The sequence below is a fragment of the Mastigoproctus giganteus genome, chromosome 9 (genome assembly GCF_048544385.1).
Source record: "Mastigoproctus giganteus isolate SK-2022 chromosome 9, ASM4854438v1, whole genome shotgun sequence".
Classification (NCBI taxonomy): domain Eukaryota; kingdom Metazoa; phylum Arthropoda; class Arachnida; order Uropygi; family Thelyphonidae; genus Mastigoproctus; species Mastigoproctus giganteus.
The window spans coordinates 202,740,319-202,757,952 of NC_143583.1; the positions used below are offsets into that span (position 1 = coordinate 202,740,319).

The window sequence follows — 17,634 nt, forward strand, 5'->3', positions numbered from 1 at the left end:
GGAAGGCCACGAACGTCAGTTACGGAGGAAAACGTTACTGCTGTGAGGAAAATGCTTGACGAAAACAGGCGAGTGACCTACCAACAGATAGAGGATACTTTGGGCCTAAATGCACCAGCAATTCGTTCGATTCTGCAAGATCATTTGCACGTGAAGAAACTTTGTTCTCTCTGGGTGCCGCATCAACTGACTGAAGAGCAGATGACACGACGTGTGACTTGGTGCCAGGAGATGTTAAAAAAGTTTGATAAGGGACAATCTCGGTATGTGAACAACATCGTGACAGGTGACGAGACTTGGCTGTACTATTACGATCTGCCGACCAAGGCTCAAAACAAAGTTTGGGTCTTTGATGATGCCGACACACCCGTAATTGTCAGAAAATCCCGATCTGTAAAGAAGAAAATGATAGCTGTATTTTTCAAATCGAGTGGAATTGTGGAACGTGTTGTTTTGGACACACAGAAGACAGTCACAGCTAAGTGGTATACTGAACAATGCCTGCCTAAAGTCATTGGATCTATGAAGAACCTGCGGCCAAAGTCAAGAATGGACACCTGGTACCTCCATCACGATAATGCTCCAGCTAACCGCGCCAAAGCCTGCACCGAATATTTGACCACGACAGGACTGAAACTTCTCGAGCACCCTCCCTACAGTCCAGACCTTGCTCCCTGCGACTTTGCACTGTTCCCGCATGTGAAAATGAAGCTAAAAGGGAGGCGGTTTTCCAGTGATGAGGACCTTCTATGGGCTTGGGACAACGAGTGTGCTTTACTCCCTAGTGAAACTTGGCAGAACTGGTTTAAAGATTGGTTTCGGAGGATGGAGAGGTGTATTGAATGTAGAGGAAATTACTTTGAAAAAATTAAATAAACAAAGCTGTATTGCAAAACTTTCCTAGTACCCTTTGTATAATTAATATATATACAGTATATATATATATATATATATATATATATATATTTTTTTTTTTTTTTAATATATATTATATAATTAATAATAAGTTGTAGTGAAAAATCACAATAGCTAAAAAAAAACTAAAAAATAATATATTGTGCTGGTTTATTGATCCGGAACACTGCTAGTAATAGCAGAAATACCCAGCAACCATAATGAAATATAGATAAATAGATTAGATAAGTGTACGAGTAGGTCGACTGACCTGTCAGGTGTACTTACCATGGGAAAAATTTAAAAAGTGCCTGAAAAATAAAAGCAGATTACATAAAATTAAATAAAATAAAAATGGTAGTTAATGCTATAGATCCTAAGATTTTAACTACGTAATCATGGACCGGCAGCCAAAACCAAGAGAAATACAGCAAGAAGTAAGACCTCTGTTTCTGTTATGACATGCACATAGCAAACAGAAAAAGTGAGCAGACTTATGTCATAGCCGACCCGATAGAGTCCAAAAAAGAAAAGGAATAAAAAATCAAATATAATTCAAAAATAAATAAAAATAAAAGAAAAATGCAAAATTAAGATAATGTTAATTCCAATTGAATGAATGGCAAACAGCCCTACATGAATTTTAACAAAGAAAATGTAATATGAAGACGAAAGGATATAGTCAAAATATGACAACTTACTGTCAAGCCTGGCAGGAGTCGGTGAAATGGGCTGAGGGAAGCGAACATATCAAGGCTGTATCGGAGAAAAGGAAGTTAGCCAAAAGTTTCCAGCAATTTATAACCATTAAAGCAACCCCAAAAATGGGGGGGGGGTTGTAAATAGGTCAATGTAAACCTTACCCGTGTGACTGGGAAGTTGAGAATTAAACAAATGAAGCAAATAGACCAGCAAAGGGGAGAAATCAATAACTTACAAAGTAGCATTAAAAAGACTAAACTTTGTTGGAGAAGAAAAAAGTGAGCAAAAGCAGAAAAATAGTATCTCAAATTTTGCTTTTGGTTAACCTAATTGTGCACGAGATATAAAATGTAGTGTCTAAGAACAGCAAAAAGTAATTGGAAGAAGGGGAATATAAGCAGTCCAGGGTTGCGTAACTTGAACCAATAGTAGGTGACTGGACATATGCCTCATGTATTTAAGTCAGTAATGGTATTGTTTTAACAAAAATGAGACTAAACAATGTCAGAAATGAAAATAAAGACGAAAAAAAAAAAAAAAAAACAACTAACAAGATATAACTAACAAAATAATACCCCTCATTGTTAGCCACTCAATGGGCACAAGCTTTCTACACCGTGAGACACCAAAGAGGATAGGAGATATTTGACTATACATTATGTACAAGCCTGAATGTAAAAAGATATCAACCAGCAGTTATGTGGTTAATATCAATATGGTTGTCAATGAGCTTTTTATATTTTGATATTTAGTGCTTTCTTCTCAGTGATTTTTATATATATATACAGCAAAAGTCCATAGCACTGATAATTGGTACTGAAACTGTTCCGTGTTATGTGAAACCATGCTGATTGAGGTATAATTATAATGGTTTTTAATTGAATGTGTACCAGAGAAACAGTATAAACAAATTATAATAAAGCTATAAACAATTTGTGCTTGATAGCCAATTAAAAGGATTTGAAGTAAAAAATATTGCAAAAATTGTATTAGCATCATAAGAGAAGAGAAAAAAAGCTGTATTGTTTATTTAGGTATTTCAATAATGAAGTCTGATGAAGTCATCTCTTCTTTTTCTCGGTGTATAAAGTCTTTGTAGCATCGAATCCCATCTTGTAAAATTTGCCGTATATTGATGCTACATTCAACATTCGGATCTCCATTCATAATCACATCGCAGGCCATGTCAATTCCCAAAAAAACTTTCTCCAATTCTTCTGTTGAAAATTCTTTTGGTGCCACTTCAGAATTGTTTCCCTCTTCTTCATATGCACTTTGCTCGTCAATTTCAAGGAGAGTTGCATCATCTAAGTCATTTGCATGTGATTCAGTGCAGTCACGTACATTGGCAGTGTTCAACATTTCAAATTCCAAGTCTTTTCCAATCTTCACAATGTCTTCGGCAGTTGTCTGAACTTGTGATTCAAAACCAGTGAAATCATTTGCCAAATAGGGCAAAACTTGCTGCCAAACAGAATGCATGTTGTTGGCAGTGATTTCTAGCCAAGATACAGATATATTTTCGATCATGTTTAAAGGGGTAAAAATAAATTGTGAAATGAAAAGTTTGAAAAGCTATCACATCATCTCATCAGGATAGAATTAAGAATACTGAACACTCTTGCACGTTGCCACTAACTGCCTGAGGGGAGCTATTGGCACATGTACATGTGAGACAATAGAGTTGGCACCACAGCATATATATATGCATACCAAGGCTATGACAATGCAGCATATATGTGAAGTACAGTAAAGGGTTACATTCCTGAGAAATTCCGCAAATACTGAGTTATGGCTCCCATAGTAATAAAGGGGTTCCGTTCCAAAGTATGAAATATATAAGAAAAACTAGTCTAAAATTTTGTCTATGTATATATTATATGTACCTTCATAATATGACTATGTACGTAGACAGTACATAATGAAATGCAAGCATAAGACATCGAAATGAAAATAAGAAACAATTTAATATTGAATGTAATATTTATTAGAAATTTCAAACAAATCTTTCAAACCAGCGTCTTTGCTAGCTAAAAAACTTATCCCGCCAGCGCTATCACCAGTTTCGCTAAAGTGTTGATAAATGTGTTTTGCCTTTTCACGAATGATGAGTGAACTTAAGGGAATTTTATTTTGAGTTCGGTCTTCTATCCACAGATTTAAAGCCTTTTCCATTTTTTCTAATTTAACATCATGAGTTACAGAGCAAATTTTTGAAGCAATTAGATGTTTTCACGGACACTACGGCCGATTTTTTCTTCCGATTTCTTGATTGATCGTACCATTGACTTATAGATTTTATAATGTTTTGCCACTGACGAGGCCGACCAGGCTAGCCAGGTGGGTAAAGTGCCTGCCTGGCAACCCCAAGGTCGCGGGTTCGGATCAAAGTACTGCAAAAACTTTGGGAGGTGCACTATGGCCACAGAAGCCGATGGGCCAACAGCTACCAAAAAAAAAAAAAAACCACTGACGAGACACTTTCACCATTAGAAATTTTGTCTAATAACTGAATTTTATTCGCTAATGTTATCGCCTTCTTTGATCTTTTCACAATTCCCTTGTTATTCGTAGCCATATTTTTGTAGGGGTTAGAAAAGAACTTGTCCACAATAAAGTCACTTTCTTCCGTTAACACACTCGAAAAAGTCTGCTTACACTAACACACTGCAAAACGGTAGATTTTTCACTTTTGTAAGCATATCAATTTATAAATTTATTCAATTTATAAGCATATAAATTAAAAGCAAACCATGAAACCTTCCATGACAAGCGCATAGCACATACTGAACAAGAATTAGCGAGAAACATCCGTGCCCGCGATTTTGTCACCCCTCTTCCCCCACCCACTGAGCTCTGTTTTTACTGGGAAAGATGAATTTAGCCATGCCCATGTTTTTTTTATGGTGGAAAATGTTCACGGCGATTTAAAATTCACATTTTTTAGGTTTCATTTTATATTAAATCAGCGACCGCGAATAGCAGGGGTTTACTGTATGGTCTATGCTATTGAATGAGTTTTAATATGTACAGTAAATTTTCATCTTAAACTTAATTGAAAACCGTGTTATAGCGAAACCCATGCTGTTTGAAGCTGTTCTAAGCAAGGTATTGCTGTGTGTGTGTGTGTGTGTGTGTGTGTGTGTGTGTGTGTGTGTGTGTGTGTGTGTGTGTGTGTGTGTGTGTGTGTGTGTGTGTGTATTATTATTATCATCATCATCATCCCCTTTGTGATCCTAGACACTGAAGGTATTATAACCTATAGCACTCTAATAATGTGTATGGATTAGGGTTTGAGAAGGCAGAGGATACATTTGGCATTAGTCTTGAATTGCTGTAGATTATAATTTTCTCAGAACACTTAGAAAGGAAAGTTGTTCCAGGGAACAGAAGTAAAAGAGATAAACGAGGAAGAGGGAAAGTTAGTGAATGGATATTGACTTTCAAACGCTTAGGTTTGGAAGGAAGAGAGAAATCGCTGACTCAGTTCAGAAAAAATGTGTCTATGGAAATATCTATAGAAAAGGCATCAAAATAACTGAATGTCTGTGTGTGGAGAATAGAATGAGATTATGAACAAGAAATGATTACTTAATCAGACTGCCCTCTTTTGGATAAAATCTAGGAGTTGAAGAGAATTTCTGGGGTCATCACCCCAGATGTGGAAAGAAAATTCCATAGTAGAGCAGATTTGCATTGATTTAGTATCTGTTTAGAATGCAAAAGTACAAAAGGAAAAGCTAACTTTTTTCAATGCAGAGGGAACAATATTTGTGATATGGTTATGCCGAGAAAAGTTAGAAGTTAGGGTTATCTTTGATGAGGAAATGTACTGTATAAAAATGATAGGGTTTTTTTTTTTTTTTTTTTTTGTGATTAAATGAGAGGACTGAGATTTAGTTAGAGTAGAGATTGTCAAACTGGAAGGTGGAATGTAGTGCACTATCATAAAAAAAATTATGCACAAGATTTCCAGTTAATGTAACAGTCATTTATATATAGGAGAGAAAAGAGCAGGTTAAAGAAAAGAACTTTGAGGACCTCCAAAATTAGTGGAAATGTTGGTAGAAGACAGTCTACCATCACATACAGTGAGCTGCCAGAGAGAAAACTGGCTACCAAATAAGATGGATGCTTGCTTAGAAGACATGCCAAATGCAATAAAAAGCCTGTGCCTGTAGTGTTGAAAACTACATGAGGTTCTCTAAAATTCTTAAGGGAATTTTTCCAATTCTTTATGTACTTAATTTCTGTTCTGTCCTTGGGCCATTGATTTAAAATTTGCAACACAGTGTCTAACTTCACACTGCAGAGTGAAGCGCATCTAAGTTGCATTACTGACTGAGTTTTCATTTGCAATAAGTGAATTTACACTGTCAACTCTACAATCATAAAACCTCTAAATTTCTAGTTATTGTACACTTGGTATGATCAGTGACTGTTCAACGTGTAAAATGTATACATTGTAGCTGAAGTAGTAGCTGTTTGTGTAGAGTAGAGTTTGTCAAACTGGAAGGTGGAATGTAGTGCACTATCATCAACAAAATTCTTGTGAGCTGAAAATCTAACATCTTTTTCCCACAGGCTTTTAACCTCTTAGTTTGCAAACAGATTCAGAAATATAACTCTAGCAAACAGATGTTCCTATTTTATTCACAGCTCCCCCACCAAAGTTTTTAATTACATTAAGAAATGTTCCAAATCACATTACTAGTTGTTAATATGAGCATTGATAGGCTTTATCAAAGGAAACATATTGCACTAGTATAGTATTTAATTCAGAATTTAAGGAACTTTTAATTTTGATTAGAAGCTTCAAATGTTTCAGAAAAAAATTTGTCCCTTAATCTGTGGTTAAAATACAATATTTGGTTAAAATTAACACTGCCAAAATTCTGAAGACTTAATTTGCATACGTAAATCTGAGATTACACTTCAATGGTGACAAAACTGTTGTCACAACTGAAAATCGTAGGAACAGTTTTGAAACCATTACTATGAGGACTGATCAAGACTGAGTCTGTGAAGACTAAAAAGTAGGCACCCCTTCCCTGATTTTGGTTTTGTTTATTTGTGGTTTTTGTTTTACTCTCCAGTGATGTCATTTTCCAACTTGGTTTTGCTTATTCACAGAAAATGCAGGGAGTTGTATTATGTGTTATTCTGTAAATAATTTGACAATTTGAGGTTAAAAAATCAAGACATCCAAACAACCAGTCTTTATTATTATATTATGTTTTCAATAAATACATTATTTTAATAACTACTTTTAATTACTTTTGATATACTATACTGGCAGTAAAATTTTAAATAGACTGTTTATACACAGTTATTTTTAATATACAAATATAATAAAAATTTATAAGATAAGCATTAACTTATTTCTGTAGTTATTAATTTAATTTATGAATACTACACATAAAGATAACAATGATAGATGGCTGGAAGTCAAGAGAAGAATAAATTTTGGATGGATAGCATTCAGGAAATATGTCACACACTGAGGAGCAATATCCCAATTTGTTTGAAATGTAAAATAATGGACCAACGTATACTCCCCACCATGACTTATGGAAGTGAAACTTGGGCACTCACCAAAAGAATGGAAGAGAAGCTGAAAACTACACAGCAAAGAATGGGATGAATTATATTAGGAGTCAGACTGTTAGATAAGAAGAGAAACATGGATTAGGCAGCAAACTCAAGTAAAGAACATTCTTATCAAAACTAAAAAACTGAAATGGACAGAGACAGCTTGAAGACATCATGATAGATGGACTAAGAAAATAGCAGAATGGTACCCAAGAGGAGCTAAAAGAAAACCTGGAAGACAATAGCAGAGATGGATAGATGAAATTCAAGAGTTCATGGGTAGTAAATGGATGGCCATTGCAGAAAACAATGGAGGAACTGGAAAGTAGCTGGAGAGGTCTTCATCCTGCAGTGGATTGAAAATGGTTGATGATGGTGACGTAAAGAAACTGTAATAATGGATATTTTAACTTTAGATTTGAAATTGTTCTATGAAGTGTAAAAATGTTTTGAAGTCATGAGGGGGAATACAAAGTTTTCCCCCTCATGTTTTATGAATTCATTTGCTTTTAGGTTGTTCTGTATTCTCAAAAGGACTGCTTTGTTTGACTACTGTGATGTTTGATCATTTAGTGACTTCAGTTTTCATTTATATCATTAAATTATCATAATTCAGAATGGTTTTCCAGCCATATTTTGGAAGCAGCTGATGCTGATTGTTCTGAATTGCTGGAAGGACATTAACATAGGTGTTAGCATTCTGGGATTAGGCCAAAACAACCACAGTGAAATACTGCTGGAATAAACTGGCCAGAATATATGTCAATGATTATTTTTAGAATTTCCCAATATTATGGGAGAGGGATGGAGCTGGCCAGGAAGAGAAGAGAAGAATTTAAAAGATTCTAACCTACCTAACCAGAGACTTGTTCAGTAAAAATCTAATTGAACTCATCCAATAAGAAAATAGAGGTGATGAAAAAAGTAGAGAATGCTGAAAGAACAATAATTAACAGCTAACAACAGATTTTCAATCTTTTTATGATGAAAGTCTCATTAATTTACAGTAGTTATAATTGACAGCTGCTGTCAATGTCATACAAGTATAGCATAGTAAATGTTTAAACTAGAAATTAAATTTTAAGATTTACATAATAGAATGTTATGTTTATGTGCAGTATATAATTGTGCTGTTGCAACACCATTATAATATGAGGATAGTGTGTGTGCGCCCGTGCATGCACACATGCAAGCGAATAATTATCTAGGTGTAGGTGTAAAAAAACCAAGCGACACCCTTGGAAAATGTTATATTGAAGCAGGTGTCCATGAGAGTGTCCACAAGGGCATCCATATTCCATAGAGCTGCACCACTTGGGTTTTCATGACAGAGTTTCTGCTAACAAGCCCTGTAAATCTACTACCTAATCTTTGGAACTGTGCATTGAGAATGTGGGTGTGGAGAATGCTTAAGACACATCATCATCATCCACAGCGTATTGGGTAAATAATGCTTCATTCCAATGTCATGCAGTTTAAAATTCCCCCATAGTTTAATGTGAAAGAGGAGGACATTATTTGCCAAATCCTGCAAATGAAGTGCAATGGGAATTGGAGATGCAATTAGCCTCCCGTTCCTTGTCACACCATAAAATAACAGCCTGCATAATAGGATGCATGCAAGGTCCACCACTACATTTAATGCTGGAACCTCCAGCTATATGGAGCGATTCCATCCACATGAGATGGTGGGTGTTGTGGATGCAGTCTGACATCTCATCATTGTAATGTGGATTATAATTAAGATGTTGTCATTCCAAAAGTGCTTCGCAGTGGCTGAACCAGTAACATCGGCCCCCAGAATAGCCCCCTCATACTCCAAGATGTGATCACGGAGGCTGCATTTAGTTTTCCCGATGTAATGCCTCCTACACTTCGGGCATGTAATACAATAAACCATGTTTGCATGATGCAATAAAAGTTGGCTTAACTTTCGAAAGCATCGATTGCAATTTTTTGCCAGGGAGTTGCACACAGCCAATATGGTACTGGCACGATATCCTAGCAAGACATGCTGACACGCCCGGATAATGGTGGGTTTAGGTTATAGCAGTGACTGACCAGAATGAGAAACAGACCCATCATAAAACAAACTTGTCTAGAACATGGGGGGGGGGGTATCCACAGCTGGCCAAATCCAGTCTAATCCTAAGAATCTCAGCTTCTTTTTTTATAAACAACATCAGTACAATGCGGCCAAGCACAGTCAGACACTGCTCTAACTGTGCTAAAAAGATGTCCTGGGGCATGCACTGACTTACAGTTGTTGTAAATTGTCTCTAGCACATTGGTTTCCTATAGACTGGAGTGACCAAATGGTGGCCATCACAGGAGCACCATCCAGTTCCATAGTAAAATATCTTAGTAAGCCATCTCAACTCTTTATCAACATACATTTCATTTACTATGGAATTTTAAAACCTTATACTAGAAAAAAGACCAATATACAACCTTATGTGAGCTTCTCATAAAGTTTTATATTGTTGTTGTGTACTTTATTTTAGTTCATTATATACATTGTATATAAATAGTTTTTAGTGCTTTTATTTATACAATTCTCTGTCTAATTTTTATTTTTTATGTATATGTAATTAAAATTCTCAGGTTAAAGTTATTTATTTTAAAATAGTTTGCTGGTTGGTACAATATTATTTCATTGTGAATATGCCCGGTGCTCAGGGTCTTTTTTCTATTATTCCACCTTCCAGTTTGAAAAACCTTGCCATGTATAAACTGTAAACTTTTTAAATTTCCACCACCGCCAACCAATTTCTTAAATGCTGATCTCGGGTAATTCTCCAATAGGGCAAAGAAAAACTTGGTTAGTATTAGTTAGTGGCAAATGATACAAGAAAGCAAGATTATAGAACATCAGAGGGGGGGGGGGGAACTCTACCACCTGCCTATCCTCTCCAAGAATTTGTCTAGTTCTTCCTTGAATTTATTCAAACTCCCCACTTCCAGAACAACAGATGGAAGTTTTTTTCAACAATCAATCATTTGCTGGCTGAAGGCAAATTTCTGCACATCTATCCCACAACCATCCTTCCTTATTTTAAATTTATGCCTCCTCATGAGTATAGTCTTGGCAAGAGGAGGAATGCTATCAACATTGAGCTTACTCAATCCATTCAAGGCCCTTAAATACCTCAATAAGATCTCCCTGCAGCTGCCTAGTCTTCAGATTCTACAATTTGCAGAACTGAAGTCTTTCTTGGTAAGAGCACACCTTTGCTCCTTTCACCAGTACTGTTGACCTTCTCTGCACCCATTTCAGTATATATACTTCCTTTCTAAAGTGAGGTCTCCAGACCTGTATATAGTACTCAAGATGTAGCTGCACCATGGCCTTGTACAAAGGGATAATCACCTCCTTATCTTGCTAGCAAAGTTCCTGTATATTGAAGTTGAAGTAGTTAACTTCAATCCTTCTAAAACTTAGTCTTGTCTTTTTTCTCAGAAAAAAGTCTACTGCTTCTGTGCTTATCTTTGATGATAGTCAGATTTATAGACAAGATTCTCAGACAAAATTCATCAAAAAAAAACTGGATTTTATTTTTCATACTTTGCATTATTATTATTTTTTTTTATATATGGCTACTCACACAGTACAAATCTCAAATTTGCCCTATTATGGAATATTGTTCTCACATCAGGGGTGGTGCCCTCCAAAAACTCTCTCCACTCTTTGTATCATAGATATTCAGTTTCTGCTGCTTGCCTTTTCTATAGATGCTTCAGTGGGTACTGTTCTTCTAAATTGGCCTATAATTCCCCTGCTCTCTTCCCAGCCAGTCTGAACACATGCTGCAGCCAGTGTGCATCCATTCTCTGTCCAATTGCAAAATCACAGAACCATCTTTTCCCCTTCTTCAATTATCCATTCTACTTCTGCTTAATGGAAGAACTTTCCTACTCATGTATTTCCTGATAATTGAATCTACAGAAATTCAAGTATAATGTCAACAACTATCTTATGTCTTCTCAGCTGTCACCCATAAAAGTAAACCCATGCACAGTACTAAGTACTGGTGCTTCCGTAGCCAGGTGGGCAGGAGCAGCAGTGCGTAGCACACGCTTCTTGATTAGACCGGGGTTCGAGCCCGTGACCACCAAATACGGAGGATGCGGAAAGGTCAGGGAATGACCACCACATATCCCCAGAGCAATATGGCCTTAGTTGCTAATGCTGCTAAAAAACCAAAATAACAACAACAAGTACTAAGTACTATATGTTCTAAAACTGTTCATGTTTGAGGTTTGATGAAGTTCTAAGTCTAGGATCAAAAATGACAATGCATTATTACCACTTTTTTCTGCTATTTTATACATCTCTTATGTTTTGAAAGTATTTTCCTGATAGTCTCTTGCAAAAGTTGTAGCTGCTTTCCCATTCAAAGCATTCATTATACCACTTAATACCTAACGTCCATAAAATCATTCATAATTAGCTAGTACTTTTTTTTTTAAATAAAAGAATAGTTTGATTACTAATAACAATATTTAGTAGTTGATTTGTGTACAAGTGTATACAAATGTTAATAATTTTATATACAAAATTATTAACATTAATCATTAATATTAATAGTTGCAGTAATAATATTTAGTTGATTTGTATATAAAATTATAAATTCAAAAAATATGATTTTTTTTTCCTTTTCTTTTTTTTTTTTTTTTTAATTTAAAAAAATGTTTCACTTGCAAATTATGTTTTTCAAATGTGCTTGTATTAAACTTAGTACTGCATGTTCATTATTAATCAATCTCCTGACACAGATTTTTATATCAGCCTTAAATACAGCAGGTAGCAGCAGTAGTTAAATTACCTATTATTTCTGATTGCTCTTGAATTTCTCTGGGTTAATTTTTTCCAAGAAAAAAAAAAAAAAAAAAAAACAAATGAATACAGAACTGTACTGATTTTTTTTCTAGTTTCTGGTTGCTAAAATTTGCAAAGTATATAATTGCTAGTATTACATTCTAATAATGGATATTTAACTTCTTTTGTTTTTGTCATTGGTTTTTAGAGGGCATACTGTGAAAGCAGTATGCGAGTCTTTTCAGTTAGCAAAGGATGCTGGATTCAAGGTTGTCTCACATATGATGCCAAATTTACCAAATGTTGACTTGGAAAGGGATATTGAACAGTTTGTTGTAAGTTTAGTTTTTGTGCTTTTTTTTTTATTTTTTTAAAATTTTTTATAATTCAATACACATTGTCCACAGAATATTAGAATATCTTTCATCATTAGAAGACCGTGTTTTACTAACATTGTGGACATCACAACATGGATTTTACCACTGGTTGGAGTTTGGATGACCCCTTAATCTTCATTTAATCTTCAGAGGACTTTCATACTACATTCAATTGGGTCACTCAATTGAATTTGATGGTATTCAGATTGATTTGGAAGCATCTGCAAAAACTGTTAAAAAAAATATATATATATATTTTTTTTTTTTTTTCAAATTATGATCTCTTGCTGGCAGGAATGATGGTTCTCTTCCTCTCAAAGCAGAATCACTTATTAAATCTTTCCTTCTGCTTCCATCTTCAGTAAGGCAACTTTAAAATGGCTAATCCCATCTCTTCTCTTGTTACTTATTCTCTATCTGTGGTTCTGTTAATACAAAGATTTTTTATTTTAATTTATCTACAACTCCACTCTGTTTCTGGTATCTTCTTGAAGACGTTGCCCATATTCTTTTCAACTGGCCTACACTAGGGAAGTGGAAAGTTAAAAAGACCTGGAGGTAATTGTGCAGTCAAATATGAAGTTTGCTGAGCAGTGCAGACGGGTAGGTCATGGAGTCTAATGATATATAGGAATTTTGCTAGCAGGGACAGGGAGGTGATTATCCCATTGTATAAGGCAATGGTCAGGCCACACCTAGAGTACTATGTACAGGTCTGGAGGCTTCATTTTAGGAAGGACGTAGAGTTGTTAGAAAGAGTACAAAGAAGGGCAACAAGATTGGTGAGGGGAACAAAGGTTTGCTCTTACCAAGAAAGGCTTAAGTTCTGCAAATTGCAGTGCCTGGAGAGTGGTGATCTGATTGAGGTGTATAAGGCCTTGAATGGGTTGAGCAAGCTGAATGCTGATGGGATTCTTCCTCTTGCTCAGATTAAGAACCTGAGGGGGCATAGATTCAAATTGAAGAAAGTTAGTTATAGAATAGATGTGTGGAAGTTTGCCTTTAGCCAGCGGGTGGTTGATTGGTAGAACAGATTTCCATTTTTTGTTATGGAAGTTGATAGCCTAAATAAATTTAAGGCTGAGCTGAACAGGCATTTGGAACGAATGGAGGGGTGAAATGGGAGGGGTTTTTTTTGCTGATGTTGCGTAAACTTGTTTTCTTGCATCGTATGCCTCTATTAATGCTAATGCTAATATGAAACCTTTAGACAATGGCTATTTTCCACCACTGGGCCTGTTATTCCTGGGCAAGAAAAAAGTGTTTGTCATCTCCAGGAAAAATTTTCAAGCACTGCATGAGTTTGCTTTTGAAGTGTTCATCCTAAGAAAGACATTAACTACTCATTCCTCATCAGAGACTCTGAAAAGCTTTAATTGTAACTAAATATGCTATTTTTCTGGGCCTTGTTGTGATAAGGTATACATACTGTTGACAATTGGATCTTACCATTTAAAACTGTTTGTTAACTATAAACTCTAATACTGCTTATTGTAGGAACTGACTTGGATTGACATGTACTTGCTTGTCTTCTTTTTTTGTCTTTATATATTCAAATTGGTTTATTCTGTAGATTGATTATTACTTTGTTTGCCTTTTTGATTATTATGCTATTGAACTCATGTTTATGGTATTTTTCCTATGCTTAGTTATGTGTCACATGTTTTAATTTCCTATACTATGTGTTTTCTTTCTTTCTTTTTTATTATTATTAACCTGCGAGTTGGACCACTCTTGGACCGCTTGAGTAGAATTGACCCACCTCCTTGTGGTATAGATGAGTACTGGGCTGGCTTTCCAGGTGATCATCCTCCCAGTGGCAAAGTGTCCAGAAACAACTTAACAGTGTGCACACATGCACTGCACAAACATAGCATTACACACATTTTTCTGGCCTTTTATAAAGTTCTGTATTCATCACAGTATACCAAGGCAGAGTTGAACTTGATGTTCAGGTGCTGCTGCTGCTCTACATGTCTTTATCTATTATTTCATATCAGATCAAAGTTTAGGAATTAAGGGGGGGGGTTTGCACACCCTGTATAATAATATATACACACATAATATATATACTACCCTGCTGAAAGTATTTGGACACCCTTACAATGTGTTGATAAGAATGAAATATATTCAAAGCAGCAACAAGCAAGTACACAGGCAATAGCAGGGAACACTCTTGGATCACTTGCTTATTCATCAAATGCTTTATTAGTTTAATAGTGTGTGGTGTGTAACAGTCATATATTTGAACATCTCAGAGTCACCCATAGCTAATGTAGTGAAAAGAGAAAAAGTTTGATGTGGGCACAAATGATCAGGTGGGGAGTAGGGATATGGATAAGAATCGTGATTCCTGAAGATAACTGAGCAACATCCTCGGAAAATATTATTTGGGCTCCATATGTCCACAAGTGTGTACATGGTCCATAGGGAACCACGTGGAATGAGTTTCGTGACTGCTGCTTCTCACAAGTCCTGCGTTACACCAGTGAAAGCCAACTATTGTTTGCGGGGGTGTCTAGCTTGTTGTTCTTGAATCATAAAATGCAGATTTGTGCTTACACAATCTTCAGATCAGATGGTGTATATGGAATATGCTTGGGGAACATCATCTACTGCAGTGTATTATGCCCAAAGTGAAGAATTCAGGGGAGACGGTTAAGGTGTTAGCTCTTATGGTTCGAATTCTGACTAAATTGTAATGCCACAAACCATCAAAGTCGAGCTATACTCTGACATCATAGACAATTTTGTTGTTCTTTGGAAATGGGTTATCTATATTCTAGCATGAGAAGTCCAGAAACTGCCATAGCCAACCTGTAGTCAAGACCTGAATTCAGTTGAACACTTGGGTGAATTTGAATTCATGATCAGAACACAGATATGCTTCTCTTCTAGAACTGAACTAGAGACTGCATTGAAGGGAAGGATGAATGTAAATTTCTGCTGCCTGCTACTACAAGGAAGTGATTGAAAGTGTTCTTCACAATGAATCAATGTCATTGGAGCCTACACATGTAGCACTGAGGCCTGGAAGTGGAATAGAAGGCCCTACGCCTTATTAATTTGTTCATTAAAACTCTTGTTTTTCCAAACATGATGGTGCCTGACTGCTTTTTTTAGGGAATTACATGCACACACGCGTTATCCTCCAGTATGTATTGGAATGCAAATTTGTGACTAAACGAAAAATTGAGAAATCCTGTAAGGCTGCAGCTAGTTTTCTTGAACATCTTGTTAATCTCAGTTTTTGTTCAAACACATCCCAAAAGTTCAGCTGGATTCAGATTTGTTCTACAAATATTCTTGTCAACACTGACAAGGCAGGAAATATGACTTAAAGTAGTAAAATAAAGTCCATCTATATAGGAAAAATAATAATAGGTAAAAGAAAGAAAATGCTAAAAGCCAGTGAGACTGTATGTCTCTTTGCAGGTTTGTGGTTTCCAAAAATGAAAAACTAGAATGAATGGAAGAAAAATTTTCAGAAGTGAAAACTCCAGAATGCCAATGAGCTGATAGGTCTCCTTGACTGGTTTAAGCTGCTACTAACGGAAATAAAAATTGAGAGAGAAAAATAAAATAAATAAATGATCTGTTCTCTGGGTTTTAAATGACAGCTCATCACGTTATTCTCCTCAAACCACCATTGATTGTACCGACTATACTTGTGACATGGAGTGTTGCCATTTGCTTAAACAAATATAGGACTCTCAAATTTGAACCTTTTTAAGGTAAAAGTACATTTTTTAAGCTAAGGTACTCTCTCAAAAAATTAATTTAACGAATGCCATCGTGTTTTATTAATTGTGGTTTAAGTTACTATTAGAAATAATGCATTTCTGTATTATAGTTATTCTCATCTGTTCTTCAGTAGTGAAAAATTGATGTGTGTGGTGTTTTGATAGCAGTCTTAAAATCTGCTGCTGAATGATCCTTTTCTGCCCTCTTTATTCTCTAAATGAGTTATTCCTGTGTCTTTTTCCCTCTTTTTTTTTTTTTTTTTGGTAGTTGTTGGCGCATCGGCTTCTGTGGCCATAATGCACCTCCCAAGGTTTTTTTTTTTAGTACTTTGATCCAAGCCCTTGGCGGGAATCGAACCCGCGAACTTTGGGTTGCCAGGCAGGCACTTTACCCACCCTGCTAGCCCGGCCAGCTCTTTTTCCCTCCTCACTTCTCTAATTTTTGTTATAAGTTGTGTGTGTGTGCATTTAAGAGAGAGTGTTTTTTTTTTTTTTTTTGTCTCCCTTTCTTCCTGCTTGAGTGTGGATATGGGAACCATTCAGTAGTTTAAAAGTTGTATTAGGATTTTTGAATGGTTCACTGCCTGGACATAAAATTGCATCAGAACAAACTGCAATTTTTTTGCCTTAATACACACGTGTCTGTTCAATTTTGGTTGATAAATGAGTGCTGTAAAAGGAAAGGCACATGAAATGAACAACTGAGCGATATCAGCACTGATTGAATCATGGACTATTGCATTATGGCTGGGATTTTGCTTAGTGGCAATTGCACTGTCTAGTGAGTGCTATTAAAATTGTATACTTTACTTGGTTCACAGTTTTATATGTTCTTTGCTTATGCTGAACCTATTTTATATAGTTAGTATTTTTCTTTGCTTATGATGAGGTTACTTTATCTAGTTTAGAATTTTCCGCAAGAAGAAAAGGTAAACATTTTTGAAGATTATTCCTGCTGAATTTTAATTCATTGTTTGAAGATAATAAAGCATTCAAAACCTATGGTGATATTATTATGTTTATTTTTGAAGTTTTTAGTTCATTTAGTTGATGAAAAACAAAACATTATCCTTAGTGCATGTCTACTGACAAAATTTTGTGTAAAAAGTGTTTTCCAAAAAAAGTTTACCCTATGGGGTAATAGGGTAACCCAATAGGATAATGGATCCAAAGCCTGGGACATAGGGCTGAAAAGGAACAGGGATGGACATTATGTTGAAGCTGATAACATTGAATCAGCTCTTTATCAGCATCTTATACTGAAATAGAAATTTATTCAAGAATGCAGATTCTAAATCTTGTTCAGATATATCTGTTGATGTTAGAACACAGCAGCAAACATATGTATGCAGGGGGCATTGTCGAGGCCACGTTACGTGAAGGATCTGGGTATATTCTTACCATGTGTATGCCATATCCATCAACAGATACTGGTGTTGCTTGGAGTGATGATTCTTCAGAGATGAAATCCATTTACTAAAAAGCAGTTCCTGCTTGTTTCAGCATC

At 35.7% G+C, this 17,634-nt stretch overlaps 1 protein-coding gene across 3 annotated transcripts in view; it reads left to right on the top strand.

Annotated features, from left to right (window-relative positions):
• The window catches only part of Elp3 (elongator complex protein 3), a 184,985-nt gene that overhangs the window by 87,911 nt on the left and 79,440 nt on the right, over positions 1–17,634 (top strand). For all 3 annotated transcript variants that reach the window (XR_016547428.1, XR_016547427.1, XM_090381923.1), the window contains exon 10: positions 12,216–12,342. Coding sequence is in view for 1 of the 3 variants with exons in the window: in XM_090381923.1 (XP_090238049.1) it covers positions 12,216–12,342 (127 nt within the window). In the remaining 2 variants the exon portion in view is untranslated. The remainder of the gene's footprint in view (positions 1–12,215; positions 12,343–17,634) is intronic.